The 16712-nt window shown below is 37.0% G+C and overlaps 1 protein-coding gene across 4 annotated transcripts in view; it reads left to right on the forward strand.

The window, feature by feature from the left end:
- Positions 1-16712, forward strand: part of RIC1 (RIC1 homolog, RAB6A GEF complex partner 1) — a 136501-nt gene that overhangs the window by 49389 nt on the left and 70400 nt on the right. For all 4 annotated transcript variants that reach the window (XR_005831860.1, XM_040620312.1, XM_040620314.1 and 1 more), the window contains exon 3: positions 4408-4487. Coding sequence is in view for 3 of the 4 variants with exons in the window: in XM_040620312.1 (XP_040476246.1) it covers positions 4408-4487 (80 nt within the window). In the remaining variant the exon portion in view is untranslated. The remainder of the gene's footprint in view (positions 1-4407; positions 4488-16712) is intronic.

The raw sequence follows: 16712 nt of genomic DNA on the forward strand, positions 1-16712 counted from the left end.
CACAACATACATTGCTCTTATTCTTGTTTGAAAAGTCAATTAACTTTTAAAGAAGTTTAACTGAAACATGAAATCTGAATTAAATTTAATACAACTTTTTTCTGATATCTACCTCTACACTTGGGGACCCTGTTTATACTTATAGTAGGCCAGTTGAAGTCCCACAACTCACCAGTTCTCTTTTAGCTTTATTTTGGGTTTTTTTTGAGGGGGGTTTCATTTGGATAATCTTTACTGCTATGCTTTTATGACCAGTGAATTTTTCTCTTGCAGTATTTAATCTGCTGTTAGTCACATCCACTATATTTTGATCTCATATTTTAGTTTTTATCTCTCAAAAATGGTTTGGGTTTTCTACATTTCCTAACGTTTTGAACATACGGAATACGGCTGTAACTGTTTTAATGCCCCTTTGTGTAAGTTCTAACATTTAATTGAGTTCGGGATCGTTCTTGATTGGTTGATTTTTCTCCTCATTGTGTCTCATGTTTTCCTGTTTATCTGCATATGTGGTAATCTTTGATTGGATGCCAGACATTGTTATTTTACTTTTGTTGTGTGCTGGATATTTTTGTGGTCCTATTTATCTTGAGTTTCATTCCAGGATGAAGTGATGATTACTTCCAGATAGTATGATAATGTTCATGTCTTATTTTACTCTTTGTAATGTGGGTTTTGAACAGCACTCAATAAAACTGATTATTCCCCACTACTGAGGCCATACTTTCTAGGATCACCACAGGAACACCTGAGGACTACTTCTCTGAGCATTCTTACTAATTCCCTGTGAATTATGAATTCTTCAGTCTGGCTGTGGGACAGGCACTGTTCTCAGGACTGTTGGAGCACTGTGCTCTTTACTAATCCTTTTAGTTTGACTTCTCTCCTGCCTTGAGTAGTTTCCTCACATGCGTGTGTATGGTCCTCTTGGATTTTTTTCTGTGTGCAGCTCTCCTTTCGCTGTACTTTTTGTATGAATTGTAGCTGTTTTATTCCTCTTGGGCTCTCAGCTTCATCTCCTCAGGTTGGGGAGTCCCCCAGGCTCTGCCTTAGTTCCCCTTTTCAGTGCCATGACCTGGAAACCATCCCAAGGGAGTAAGTTGGGGCAATTATAGGATTCATTCAATGTCTCATCTCTCAGGGATCGCTGGCCTCATTGCTTCACGTTGGTGTTTTGAAAACCATTGTTTCCAGGTTTTTACCCAGGTTTTTGTTTTGGTTTGTTTTGTTTTCAGATGGAAACATAAATTGGCTTCACCTTAATTCATCTTGGTTGGAAACAGAAGCCCCCCCCTTTTTTAAATTAGTGCTGTGGTATAAAAGTGTGGTAGTATTAGAAATGATAATTTTTGAAGAGTATTCATGTCAAAAGATTCATCAGTTATTTTTGAGTGTGTGTGAGATTTATAGCTGTTTTTATCATTTCCCATTTAAATATATTCATGTATCTGAATGTATAGAGTCTAAAAAGTTATACAGAAATGGTAGGTAATTATCTTCATGGATTTCTGTGATTAATTTTATGTATTCAAACATGTATAATAAGAAATAGAGCTAAAAACAGCAAACACCATTTACAAACCAGTGTAAAGAATTAAATAGTGGTAATCTGTTATTTCAGCCTTATCTGAAGCCTAACATGACAATATTTTGGCACAGAAGATGCATGATTCAGGTCATTGGAGCCCAGATGCATGAATCTCCTCTTCTTCATGCTAGAAATGCCACGTGCTACGGAAGAAATCCATAATAACTTGAGTTCTGAAGTATGTGGTGAATTCATGTCCAGTGGGAACCTTGATTGGGTAATGGTAGAGGAGGGTACTGGGATTGCTTCCTACAGGTGAAGCATTAGTTTTATATAACAGTTGATTTGCATCATGACACAACTAGATTTAAATTCTTCTTGTTTACAGAAAATTGCCTTTATATTGTGTCTGTCATGCATCAATCATAAAATAATTTTTAAAATATATTTAATTTTGAGTTTCCAGGGGAAACTTCCCAAATGCCCAACAAGGCAAAATATAAACAAGCAATTAATAGTATTGATGCCATCAACAACCACCACTGTCTCCAGATTTCAAACTCTTCTTTTTAAACGGGATTATCTGAGATAGTTTGCATGGTTTTTCAAATCTCTGTTTGCAATTTGCAGTTGGAAAGAAAAGATACTTCTTTGAGTATTCGTACCTCTGACTGAATTTTTAATGCATTATTAATATCCTTTAAAATTGTTTCTAGAAAGTTCTTTTTCTACTAAGTGGTGTTACTAGAGAGAGACAAGTCTGTTCCATTCTCCATTTAAGTAGTGATTTCTTTTATTCTCTTGATAGCCTTTATTCTTACGTGTCTGTGACCCTTATTCATGGATATACAAAAGAAAGAGATATGAGGACTTGTCATTCAAGTTTCCTACAAAAATTGTAAGGCCTTTGTAATTAAAACCAGAGAATCCAGTAAAATAAGCCTAGAGAAAGAAAAAAAATTGATGTGGGTGAGAAAGAAAAAAAAAATTGAGATATGGTAGGAAAGAGAACTCTGAGGTTCTTTATTTTGTCTTTTCATTTTCTTAGAAAAATTAGGGGTGTGTGTGTGTGTGTGTGTGTGTGTGTGTGTGTGTGTGTTTGTGGGAGAGAGAGAGAGAGAGCAGGAAACAATGGGTATGAGTATTAGAAGAAGGTATTGGGACTGTTGCCTGTAGATTAAGCAGTCGTTGTATGCTTATTTGAAGTATTTTGGTGGTGAGAAGGGAAAAGCGATCATAACACTGCTTAATAACAGTTTTGGTATAGTTAACAACAACGATGCTATTTTTTAAAGATGATCAGTTATTACCAAAACTTTTAAAGTTGTTCAGAGTCAGGACTTTTTAAAGGAAGGATTGTTTAGGAAAAGATCAGTGAGATCTGGACGTATATAGCATTTATATACATACGAAGCTATAGATCTTAGTAAAGATTGATACAAAATACTGAAATAGTAAATCAAGACATTATTTGTAATTTTGTCTAGTATACCATGTATATAAAATTTCTAAATGCTGGTGCAAAATGATGCTGTATTTTCTCTGGCATCATAGTCTTCTAAGCACTTGTTAAAATTACAAGTATATTGTTAGCATCTGATATTCTGAAATGTTGAAATTTTGACCTTGAGTGACTGATCTTCCAGACAGCTTTTGTATGTGATTCATGTAAGTCCTAGGCTATATTATTTTACCTTTCTAGCTCATTTAAGGTAATAATACAGTTTACAAATTTCAAAGTCATTAATCTGTGTAGGGGTTATGATGTCTAATATGGTTCCATTTGAATCTCTTTTCCTTTGATCCCAGATTCTCCACATTTGAAGAAGGTAAAATTGCACCTGAGGAATTAGAATGATGATCTTAGCCTCTTTTCTTTTGTGTCCCAATATCTTGAGCTAGAATTTTGGAATACATATGATTATGAAATAGTAAAGTTTATAGCTTAAACAAAACACCTGACTGCTGAAGAAATGGTTTTTCCTCTGGCATTCCTTTACGTGAAGAACAGAAGCAAGTACTAGAAAGAAATTTGAAACCTTGAATAATTTTTTTCAGTTTTTTTGTTCTACTTTGAGTAAAAGCCCACCTGCTTCATCCACCTGCTTCTAAAATGATAAGAGTTCAGTATTAATACATAGTAGTTGGGGCCAAGAAGTTGTCACTTCACTCAGGCCTGAAAATGTTTGGTTAGAAACAGCTAAATATAGTATTTTATGTGTTTCTATAAATGTGTAAAGTGACTGAGCTTTGCAATTGACAGATATGTGCCATGATTATGTAAGGTTTCAATACAATTTGTATTTTAAAAGTATTTTGTTAACTTTAAAAAAATTAACTGATGTTCGGGTTTGGAAATTGGAGGTTTGCTCTGTTTTTCTTCTGTGTCTCAGTATATCTTATAGTAAACCAGAGTCCAGTTGATTGATTTTGAAATATATAAATGTTATTCTGAAGATATATTGTGTAAACTTTGAGTAGAGTCAAGAACTTATCATAGTATTACTATTTGGTGACATTGTTGCTTTAAAAAATTAGAAAAAAAATTATTTGCCATATTGCAGAGTTCAAAAAGTTATGTATATTTTGTAAAATAATCATCTGCTATTGAATACTGTAACTATTTTAGAGTTATTGTTTATAGTACATTATGAGCTATTGATTTCAATGAGATGAAATATTATCGAAATATAAAAGCTCTTTTTGTTGGTTATATTAAACAAGAAGTTACTTTTTAATTGCATACTTAGAGTATAGCTCTTCAAAAGAAGGTTCCCACGAGTAAAGTGTTTTCAAAGTAAGAATATATAAAAATAAAATTTAAGGTTTTAGTCATAGCCTTACCCTTTAATTTATGGCAAATAAAATTTATCTTTCAGACTGCATATGGCTACATCTTGTTTTTTCATATTACATCTACAAGAGGGGACAAGTACCTTTATGAACCAGTGTATCCCAAGTAAGTTTGTTGTCTTTCATTCTTTTAATAATTGGTTTGCATACTTTGTATTCATAAAAACATTCCAGTTTTGCATTGTCTGAAGTGAATAAAATAAAGCCAGGCCAGTACTTTAAAAATAGTATTTCAGAAATTACCAACTCTTTGAACTGTCATTAATTGAATAAAGAATTCTGTTACTAAAAAAGTCTGAGAATCTTGGGTGAATGTACTGTATCCCTTCTTAGTCATTCAGGATCACTACTAATATACTCTAGCATTATTAGGGAGGGACTAAAACGTCATGAGGGGTAGAGAGGAAATGTCAGGAAAGTTACAAACACTTTTTCCTGTATATTTTTGTATGTGCATAGAAAACAATATGTACCCCGAACAGCAGTTACGTCTTGGATAGAACTTGAAGGAACAGGACTTTGATTTTCAAACTATGTTGTTCTGTATATTTTGCATTCTTTTCCTTAATTTTTTTAAAGATTTTATTTATTTATTCGACAGAGAGAGAGACAGCCAGCGAGAGAGGGAAGACAAGCAGGGGGAGTGGGAGAGGAAGAAACAGGCCCATAGCGGAAGCGCCTGACGTGGGGCTCGATCCCAGAACTCCGGGATCACGCCCTGAGCCGAAGGCAGATGCTTAACCACTGTGCCACCCAGGCGCCCCTCTTTTCCTTAATTTTTTTGCCTCACTTTTGGAATAAAAGAATGTTTTATTGAAAGAACTTTTGAAATAAAAGAACATACCCATTTTAAAGCATATCCTCTTTTTTTTTTTAAGATTTTATTTAATGAGCAAGAGAGAGAGAGCAAGTGAGCATGAGCATGGGGTGAAGGAGGGCAGAGGGAGAAGCAGACTCCCCGCTGAGCAGAGAGCCTGATGCGGGGCTAGATCCCAGGACCCTGAGATCATGACCTTAGCCAAAGGCAGATACTTAACTGACTGAGCCACCCAGGTATCCCTTCCTTTTTTTTTTTTTTTTTTTAAATCATACCATTAAAGCTGGATGACTGTTTAAGTGAATATTTATCACGTTTCTAGATGGTAGGAGATGGCCAGAGTTTATCAGGTATATAAGAAGTTAGAGGGAAAGTAGATTTCAATACAGGAAAGTTTACATTTCTGAAAATTAACAGGAGAAAGAATAACATTAAAAAGGCAGGTAACAAATTGGGGAAAATTTTTTCAGTAAATAGAACTGAGGCCTACTATTTTTATATTTTATAAAATATTATATTTCATGTAATTTTTTTATAAAATGTATTTTAAGGAGACCTATGAATTACTAAGAAACACAAATATTTCAAAAGGTAAATAGGTGAAAGCGATCTCATGATAGGAAATATACCTAGCAAATAAGAGAGAAACTTGTTAATTAGTAACTCAAACACTAGTAACTCAAAACATTAAATACAAATTTTTTAAAACCACATTTTAATATGTAAAAATAATCTTTTTTTGCTGGTTTTCTTTTAGAATTAAAAAAATTTTTTTTAAAGATTTATTTATTTTAGGGAGAGAACACACGCATGCATGTGAGCTCAGGGAGGCGGAGAGGGAGAGAGAAAATCCTCAGTCAGACTCCCCATTGAGCATGGGGCTAAACGTGGAGCTCAGTCCCAGGACCCTGGGATCATGACCTGAGCCAGAATCAAGAGCCGGTTGCTTAAGCAACTGAGGCACCCAGGCCCCCCAATATGTAAAAATAGTCTTTTTTTTTTTTTTTTTATTCTGCTAGCAGAGGAATTTTAAAATACATTCTTACACGCTTCTGATAGTAGATATACACAAAAGTGTGATAATAGAGAGTTTTGGTATGAAAGTCAACCATGGTATATTCTCAAATAATATGCAATCATTAAATATATTTCAAAAAATTCACAAAATTGAGAACTTGGTCATATTAAAATGCCAAGTGAAGAAATGAGTTACACAAAGTTATATATGTTATATGACCACAACAACTTTGCAAAACAACAAAAATTATCTTAAAAAAAAAAAAGCTAGAGTAATGTATATTTGTAGTAATTGCTCCTGAATTGTAGAACTGTAGTGATTTTTCATCTTCTTTCAACTCTTGAATTTTCCAGAATTTTTGGTTTGCACTATATTCAGTGTGGTTTAAAAAAAAAAAAAATCAGTGTGTTTGAAAAACGTATAACAAAAGCCAAAAAAAATGATTTTTAAAAATTGTGTTATGAAAGTTGCTTAATACTTGCCGAAATTCTTGAGAAAACACTTTGGGGAAAGCTAATCTAGGCCATGTAGAATGTAACTCCAATCCATTTATCATAGATTTTAAGGAACTATCTAGATTTTCTTGATTCCATAAGCCACCTGTTTTTGTAATCTAATATTAGTTGAGGTGTAAGTTGAATTTTGGAAATCTTTTGTACTAATTTGATTTTTTCAATAAAAATCTTTAATGCAAAAACCCTTTCAGTATATAAATTGTATTGTTTAAAATGTTATGGGCATTTTGATAGGATGTTTAGAAATTTTAAATTCAGTTTTGTGGATAATGTAGAACTTGTTTTTCATTCTAAGCGGTAATTTTGTGAGCCTTTTGAAGAACTGTTGTAATTAGTGTTTTTAATTACCTTGTACATTTTGAGCTAGCATATTTGAACCCATTTTATTGCTCCATTTAGACATGCTCCTGAAAATACTTGATTAATTCATACTAGTCCAGGTTGACAGGGTGGGGAGATAACATCTCTTGACGCAGTGAAAAATACCATTTCCATTATTTCAGATCACTAACATGATTTCATATATTTACAGCAATTTGGAATAGTATGTTGAGGCTCACTTTTTGTGTTGCAGAGAATTTCAAAAGAGTTTCTACCTTCTGATATTTAGATTCCAGAGGATGCCCCTTAACTAAGTAGTAGTTCTGACAGTGCATGGACTTTGCTGTGTTTGACTGTATGTTGGACTAGAGAACTACAGAAAATACATTATATTTTTTTAAAAATTTGGGCTTTCTTCCAGTATATTGACAATCACAGGTTTCAGTATGTGGCTCAGTAAAATGTGTATTGCCTTCGTACGGCATGAGTAGTGCCTTGCCTTAGCTAAAGGGCTAGGCTTTGGCCTCATGTGGACCCGGGATTGAATGTCCACTGTTCTCTTCCCAGCTGGATAACTTCTGTCAAGTTATTTAATACCTCTAAAACCTCAGTTTCCTCATCTGTAGAATGAGGTAGCTGTAGTAATTATTTCATAGGATTAAATGAGATCATGCATATTAAATGTTTACATAATTCCCTCATATGTGGGAAAATTAATGGACAGCTGCTCTTCTTAATGCTATAACTAATACACTTTTTCCTTCACCAGATTTTTACTTCATTTCTAATATTTTAAGTGATTTTATGTGCATAAGTATATATGAAGTGATTTTATATGTATAGCATATATTAAGTGACTTTTAATTTTTAATATTTGACCTGATAATGGACTTCTTTCCCAGTTTAACTTCTAGTAACTGCTACGTAAGATCAAAATATCTTCTAGGGAAACAGTTTTGTAGAGCAGGGCACATGAGAATCAGTCTATTATGTATTTTAGTGCTGGACTGCTGTCTAGTCGGGTTACTTAGCCAGCTTAAGTTTTTAGTTTTTCTGTAGAACTTATTTATAAAATGGGAGTAAAAATATTTTTCTTCGATTGTTTGGAGGATTATAGGAGTTCCTGTTTTTAAAACCGGGAAAGTGGTTCATACACGGGTTTGAGGGGAGTTTAAAAAAATGTTTAGTTTTGACAGTGCATCAGCTTTGTCGTCTGTGCCATTGTAAGCCCTGCGGCAGTTCCAGACACTGTTCTGAGCACTTTTTCAAACTCATTTAATCTTGGTAACAACCCTGTGAGGTAGTTAGGTACAATTACTGCAGCACAGAGAGGCCAGCTAACTTAGCAGTAGTCACTCACCAGTAAGTGCTATGGCCATGATTCAGACATAAGTGCCGTAGCTTCCACGTGTATGCTCTTAACCACCAATACTTTACTGCCTCAGTCCTATTTATGCCCAGGTCATCTGCTACTTTGGGGTTTTTTAGGGAGTAGTGAATCAAAAACAGGAGAAATGATCTGGAGGGGTTTATATATGTAATGGTTGTGAAGAATAGAGGTGGTATAATTGAGGCCAGTAGTTAGTCCTGCTCTTCTCAATTATAGAAACACTGTTGTCTCTTGTTTCTCTTCTCTGAATTTTATGAGTTCATCACATGAGTTTTTCTGGAGTATCTCAACTTCCCTGTATTATGTGACAGCATCTTAACCTTAGACTGTATATCATTTTCCATTATGCTCCACCCGAGAACAGGTCGGATGTCCCCGTGATCTTTCATAGTTTCCACATAGTGGTGTTTCCAGCATCCTTCCTCCTTATATTGGGAGTCAGCTTTCAACAATGGGGGCAGTCCTATCAAATGACTCTTAATGCCTCAAAGGTCATTTACTCTTTGATTAATGTTTCACTTGTTTGATCTTTTTGTACATTTCATTCTATATTAAAATGTCCCTTTGTGTTAGCTACACAGACCATTGGACACAGTTGTCCACTAAAGATCCGTCTTGGCTTTTTCTTTCATATCTGGGAACTTGCATTGAAATTTATGGAGGAAACCCTGCCAGGGATAAATCAGAAATAACTTGTATATACCTTTAGAATGTGTTGATTTGTTTGTATTTAAATATGAGTGTGGTAGATCTTGAAACTGCAAATCATGTTTAATTTTATAATGAGAATAATTTTAACAAATATGTCATGATATATACTTTAATAGAGACTTTTTTCTTTTTTTTTTCTGTCTTTCCACTCTTACTATCAACCTCTTTTGTCAGACATCTGCCTTACTAGTAAGAGGACAAAGTTCTAAAAATAAAAAAGTTATACTAAAATTCAGTATGTTTAATTATCAAATATTAAAGAAGATCTAGAGATTATCTTCATGGGGAAAAAAACCCCACTCCAGAACAACCATCCAAACTCAAACCTCTTGGGGCACCTGGGTGGCTCAGTTGGTTAAGCATCTGCCTTCAGCTCAGTTCATGATCCCAGGGTCCTGGGAAGGAGCCCCTCATCAGGCTCCCTGCTCAGCGGGGAGTCTGCTTCTCCCCCCCCCCATGCTCGTGCTCACTCTCTCTTCTCTCTCTCTCTCTCTCTCTCTCCCCCCCCAAATAAATAAAATCTTTAAAAAAAAAAATCAACAAACTCAAATCTCTCGTTTCCTTTTCCTTACCCCCAACATTGTTTATTAGATTTTGAGACTTCTTCCTAGCTGACTCTTAATGAAGTAGTGTCAGGTGGGAAGCAGGTAGAGGATAGCTCATTGAGGTTAGCAGTTTCTAATCTCAACACATTTACTGAAATTACATCACCTTTAGAGGAGAAAAGGTCTGAAATAGAGATGTGAAAGTTTCCCTCAACATTTGTTACTTCCTTTTTGCTAATAAATTTTTAGTGTTTTTTGGAAAATAAACTTTAACTGCTTTTTTTCCCCTTAAGGCTCTATAGATTTAGAGTGTTATTTCTAACAGTGTACCTTGTTATAAATTCAGTTTCTAAACTTGACAAATATGTCAGTTATCCTAAAAATTTTGATTCCTTTTGATCTCCTCAAATATTACATTTTGTGTATTAATTTCAATATACATTCTATAAATGTAGGTGTGTATTGAACTTTACATCTTCTGTGTCCATTAGCTTACATCATAATTGTATGAGCACTTAGTAATAATAATAATAATAAGATTGATAGTGATGTTGTATAAATTCTGGGCACTGAAAACTACTCCCCTGTTGGCCATACTTCTAACATTGGCACCCAAATGCAAAGAATTATAGAAGTGTTAAAAAATCTCTGCTCACATCAGAAAATCACATTGTTCTTATCAGACTGAAGGCTTTCTGAATGTGTGATAATGTAAACAAAAAATTGTTTTTAAATATAAAAGGCCTGGTGATAAGGATACTACATCTTTCAAGGAAAGATCCATACATCTTTTCATACATCTTTTCATTTAAATTTTGAATTTTTTGATGCTCCAGAACTGTTGTAGATGCTGGGAATACCCACTGGTATCGGGGGGTAAAGGAAGGAAAACCAGATGAAAAACCTTACTCTTCTAGTAGATGGTGATAAATAAGGAAAATACATTACAAATTAGGTGATAACGTTTCTATGGAGAAAAATAAAGTAGGGAAATGGATTAGGTTGAAATAGAGTGGTCAGGGTCTTCACTGAGGAGATGACATTTGAAAAGATCTCAGACTAGGAAACAGAACATACCAGGGGAAGTGAATTCTGGATTGGAGAGATTTAGCAGGTAAGAAAGTTAGTAATATTATTGTGAATACATTTTAAGTTTTACCTAATAACTTACAGTTTAAAAATTAGAAGTGGGGTTGGCGGGCTCCTGGGTGGCTCAGTTGGTTAAGCATCCAACTCTTGATGTCAGCTCAGGGTCATGATCTCAGGGTTGTGAGATCAACCTTCACGTCAGTCTCTGTGCTGGGCATGGAGCCTATTTAAGATTCTCTCTTCCCTCTGGCCCTCCCATCCCCATGCTCATGAACCACCGCCTGCCCAAAAAAAGAAAAAAGTGGGGAATTTTTTTATTACGTGTAAAAATATGAAAAATTATGTTCCGATTTTTAAGCAACTTAACCCTGGGAAAGCCTATGGCCAAATCCCTTTTTTTGGTAAATGGTACCACCATTTACTTGAGTCTGTTTACTCCTCTCGCTCTCTAACTTCAGTCGCCCATCTGTATCCTGTCCAGTGTATTCTGCCTTTTGTATATTCTACTTATTCAACCTTGTGTGTCTCCTTCATGTCTGCATTTCTTCCCAGTCCCCAGCAACACTCCTTTGCTTTGGGTTTTGTCTCTTTTCTCCTGGATTATTGTAATATTGTCTTAAAACATATTTTACGGTTTTCCCCTAAATGAATTTTTAATATAAAATTTAATTGCCATTTCCTTACTTAAAAATTTTCTGTGGTTTTCCTTAGCAGGATTAATTATGTTGCTGTCTTTTGAGTTTTATTTTACTCATCTGAGCAATAGAGCGAATGCTTTCTACTTCATTAAGATGAAGTCAGTGCATGAATTGCGGTACAGTACCTACGGTAGTGCTTTAGTGTTCCCCAGGGTTTTGTTCTGAGTTCCCTTCTACACATTCTACCTGGCTTTAATTATTTAGTACATGTGGATGGGATCCAGGTCTGTTTCTTTAATTTAGTGCTACTTTCTTGAGTTTCATGCTCACCTTTCTAGGACAGATCCATTTAGATAGGTCTGCAGGCAGCTTCAGATTCATCATGTCTCAGCCTCACTCATCTTCTTCCTTCCAAGGAAGCCACATGCTGTTGCTTTTCTCACATTTTTTGCAGTTACCATAATCTTTCCTACAGTTGTGGAAGGTTGAAACCTTGGAGTCTTTATTTCCTTATTTCTCATATTTGTTTGGTAATCAAGTTGTGTTGTATTGACTGATAGCTCTTCAGCGTCTCTAGAATTTGCCTCTCTGTGTTTCACTCCCCTTGTCTTAGTAGGGGCCTTTAGGGCCTCTCCTTGCCTATTGGAAAAGCTTATTTATTAACTCATTCTCTTCCTCTGGTCTCTTTCTCCTACCTACAGAAATCCATCCTTTGCATTGCTAGCAGATTTATTTTTTAAAACAGACTTGATAATGTAAATTCTTATCTCAGAAACTCTTTTTTAAAAGTCTGTATTAACTTTATTCTAAATCAGTTTAACACCTGTCTCTAATGATACAAAACCACTAACAGTGTGCATCACTACTTTCTGGAATGATAAAATTTTAGAAAGATCCTATGAGTGAACTTTTTTATGTCCTTTTTTTTTTTTTTATTGTGGTAGAACACACATAACATTTACCATCCTAACCATTTTCTGAGTATACAGTTATACTTCATATAAGTGGAATCATACAGTGTTTATCTTGTGTCTGGCTTATATCACTCAGCATAGTGTCCTCAAGGTTCATCCATGTTGTAGCATATTTCAGAATTCCCTACATTTTTGGCTGAATACTATTCCATTATATGCATATAGAGGCACACCTTGTTGTACTTCACAGATACTGTGTTTTTACAAATTGCAGGTTTGTGCACCCCTGTGTTGAACACATCTGTCGGTGTCCTTTTTTCAGTAGCATTTGTGCATTTCATGTCTCTGTCACATTTTGGTAATTCTTAGAAGTATTTCAGGTTTTTAAATTTTATTTGTCATGGTGATCTGTGATCAGTGATCTTTGCTTTTACTACTGTAATCGTTCTGAGGTGCCATGGACTGTGCTCATGAACGATGGTGAGTTCCAGTGATGAGTGCTGTGTGTGTCTGCTGTCTGCTCTGCTGACCGGCCATTTCCTTGTCTTTCTCCCTAACCTCTTTATTGCCTAAGACATAACAACATTGAAATCAGGTGAGTTAATAACCCTACAATGGCCTGTAAGTGTTCAGCTGAAAGAAGAGTTGCATGTCTCTCACTTAAAATCAGAAGCTAGACATGGTGAAGCTTAGTGAAGAAGGCATGTCAAAAGCTGAGATCGGCCAAAAGGTAGGAGGCTTGTGCCAGTTAGCCACACTGTGAATGCAAAGGAAAACTCCTGAAGGAAATGAGAAGTGCTACCTCCATGAACACAAGAACGATAGGAAAGTGAAACAGCTTTTCTGCTGACGTGGAGAACGTTTAGTGGATAAAAGGCCAAACCAGCCACGCCATTCCTTTCAGCCAAAGCCTAACCCAGAGCCAGGCCCTGACTCTCTTCCATTCTGGGAAGGCGGGGAGAGAGGAGGAAGCTGCAGAAGACAAGTCTGAAGCTAGCAGAAATCGGTTTGTGAGGTTTAGGAAGGAAGCCGTGTCTGTGGCATTAAGTGCAAGGCGAAGCAGCAGGTGCTGCTGTGGGAGCCACAGCGAGTGATCCAGAAGATCTGGCCGAGCTCATGACCGAAGGCGGCTCCACTGACCAGCAGATTCTCAGTGTGGGTGCGAGAGCCTCCCACAGGAAGAAGATGCCATCTAGGACGTTCCTGGCTGGAGAGGAGAAGTCCGCGCCTGCCTTCAAAGCTTCCAAGGACGGGCCGATCGTCTGGTCGGGGCTGATGCGGTTGGTGACTTTTTACTTGTAGCAGGTGCGTATTTATCATTTCCCAAGTCCTAGGGCCCTTAGGAATTAGAGTAAATCTACTCTGCCTGTGCTGCGTAAATGGAACAGCAGGGCCTAGAGGACAGCACATCTGTTCACAGCATGGTTTGCTGAATGTTTCAAGCCCACTGTTGAGACCCGCTAAGGAAAAAAAAGATTCCTTTCGCATATCACTTACTCTGTACCTGATCGCACGAGAGTCCTGATGGAGTTGGACAGTGCGATTTGTGTTGTTTTCACGTCTCCTAACACAGCATCCGTTCTGCAGCCCATGGATCAAGGAGTCATTTCAACTGGCAAGTCGTCTTCTTTAAGAAATAACATTTCTTGAGGCTGTAGCTGCCGTAGATAGTGAGTCCTCTGATGGATCTGGGCAAAGTCAATTGAAAACCTCTGGGAAGGATTCGCCATCGTAGATTTCATGAAGAACATTCATGATTCACGGGGAGAGATCAGAATATCAACATTAGTAGGAATTTGGAAGAAGTTGATTCCAGTCTTTACGGATGGCTTCGAGGGGTTCAGGACTTCAGAGGAAGAGGTCACTGCAGAAGCGGTGGAAATAGCAAGAGAACTAGAAGTAGAAGTGGAGTCTGAAGATGGGACGGAACTGCTGCGATCTTCAGGATACAACTGGAACAGAAGAGTTGCTGCTGATGAATGAGCAGAGAAAGTGGTTTCTTGAGGTAGGATCTACTCCTGGTGAAGGTGCTGTGAAGACCGTTGAAATGACGTCAAAGGACTTAGAATATCGGGTCAACTTAGTTCATAGAGCAGTGACCGGGTTTGAGAGGGTCGTCTCCAGTTTTGAAAGTTCTGTGGGTAAAAGCTATCAAACAGCATTGCAGGCTGCAGAGAAAGTTTTGTGAAAGAGAGAGTCAGTCGATGCACTGAACTTCATTGTTGTTTTAAGAAGTGGCCACAGCCACCCTGACCTTCAGCAGCCACCACCCTGTTCAGTCAGCCATCACCCTCAGAAAGATTTTGAGTTGCAGGAGGCTCAGATGATAGGATTTGTTAGCAATCCGGTATTTTTAAATTAAGGTATGTACATTGTATTTTTAAACATAATGCTGTTGCATACCTAAAAAATGACAGTGTAGTGTAAATACAACTTTCATATGTGCTGGAAGACCAAAAAATTCATCTGACTTGCCTTTTGCAAAATTTGCTTATTGTGGTGGTCTGGAACTAAAGCTGGTATGTCTGTACCACATTTTGCTTATTTATTCCTCTTTTGATGGACAGTTGGGTTGCTTCCATATTTTATGTTGTGATTAATGCTGCTGTGAACATGTGTGTTCGCAGGTCTCTTTGAGACCTGGATTTCAGTTTATTTGGGTTAATACTCCAGAGTAGAATTGCTGTATTATATGGTGATTCTGGTTTTAATTCTTTGAGGAACTGCTATAACATTTTTCTCAGTGTTTGTATCTTTTCCATTCCCAACAGAGTGCAAGGATTCTAATTCCTCCACATCTTTGTCAACACTTTGTTTTTGTTTGTTTAGTTTTGATTTGTATTTCCCTAATGATTAGTGATGTTGAGTGTTTTCTCTCTGTTGGAGTCCTTTATTGAATCAGGTTGTTTGGTTTTTGTTGTTGTTGTTTTTTGTTTTTTTTTTTTAAAGATTTTATTTATTTAGTTGACAGAGCCAGCCAGCGAGAAAGGGAGCACAAGCAGGGGGAGTGGGAGAGGAAGAAGCAGGCTCCTAGCAGAGGAGCCTGATGTGGGGCTTGATCCCATAACACCGGGATCACGCCCTGAGCCGAAGGCAGACGCTTAAAGACTGCGCCACCCAGGCGCCCCGGTTTTTGTTGTTGTTGAGTTTTAGGAGTTCTCTGCATATTTGAGATATTAATCCCTTATAAACGTTTGTTGCTCCCCAGTCACCACAAAGTGAAGGCCAAGCTCTGGCCTGGCATTTAGAACCTACTTTTCCCCTACCTTTAGCACTGAAACCACAATTCCTGTGTAATGTCTGTTCATTTGCTGTTTGTTTACTTGGTGCAGCCCCCCCAACTGCATGTTTTACATAACAGAGCTCTATGAGGTAGTTGAGAAGCTGAAGTCAAACATCTTACATCTAAAGCTTTTCTCTCAGCTAATTCTCCCTTGTACCCAAGAAGTAGCTGATCCTTCACATACAATCCCATAGCACTTAAAAATATTTACACTGGTAATCCATGACTATATTCTTATGAAAACAAGCAATGAAAAGTGAAATTGTCAACCTTACCTGCTTTAAAAAAAAATTTTTTTTTTAAAGATTTTATTTGACAGAGAGGGGGGTGGAGCACAAGCAGGAGGAGTGGCAGGCAGAGGGAGAGGAAGAAGCAGGCTCCCCAATGAGCAGGGAGGCTGACGTGGGGCTGGATCCCAGGACCCTGAGATCATGACCTGAGCTGAAGGCAGAAGTTTGACTGAGCCACCCAGGTGCCCCCTTGTCTGCTTTTTTTTTAGATTCCAATCCCAGTTTGCTCTGCAGTTAGCTTTATATCTCTTGAGTAAATAAATACCTTGGTGTAGAATTGCTGGGTCATACCACATGTCTGGTGATTTTATATCAGATAATGGAAATTGTGTGATATTATCGAATGTCTGAGTTTTCTTCTTTTCCTTTAGGGAATGTTGAGATTATTTTGAATGTCAAATTGTAGGTCTCTTTGATCCTTCTGAAGTTTGTTTGTATGTTTTTAAGGTGGGTTCAACCTTTATTGTAGGTTAGCTGAGCCTGTCTGAGCTGTCCACGGAATGTCCTAGTCCTTAGCAAGGTCTCTTGTCTCTGCTCAGAACTGGAATGTCTCCCAGCCCTGTCGGAGCTTTGTAGCCCCAAACCCTGGCAGTTATTCTTTGGCAGGCAGTGGGTTTCTCACCATATATTTACACAGCTTAGTATTCACAAAGACTCCAGGGGAGCCTTTCTCTGGATCTTCTGCCTCTGGTACTCTTTTCCACAAATGGCTACTTCTACTTCCCTGAACGGAACAAGATTGTCATACTAGGTTTGGGTTCTCCTGTCCTTCATGGTAGTCTGGAAAGTGACTTCTATTA

Source organism: Ursus maritimus, unplaced genomic scaffold (genome assembly GCF_017311325.1).
Source record: "Ursus maritimus isolate PB19 unplaced genomic scaffold, ASM1731132v1 scaffold_34, whole genome shotgun sequence".
In the NCBI taxonomy this organism is placed as follows: Eukaryota; Metazoa; Chordata; class Mammalia; order Carnivora; family Ursidae; genus Ursus; species Ursus maritimus.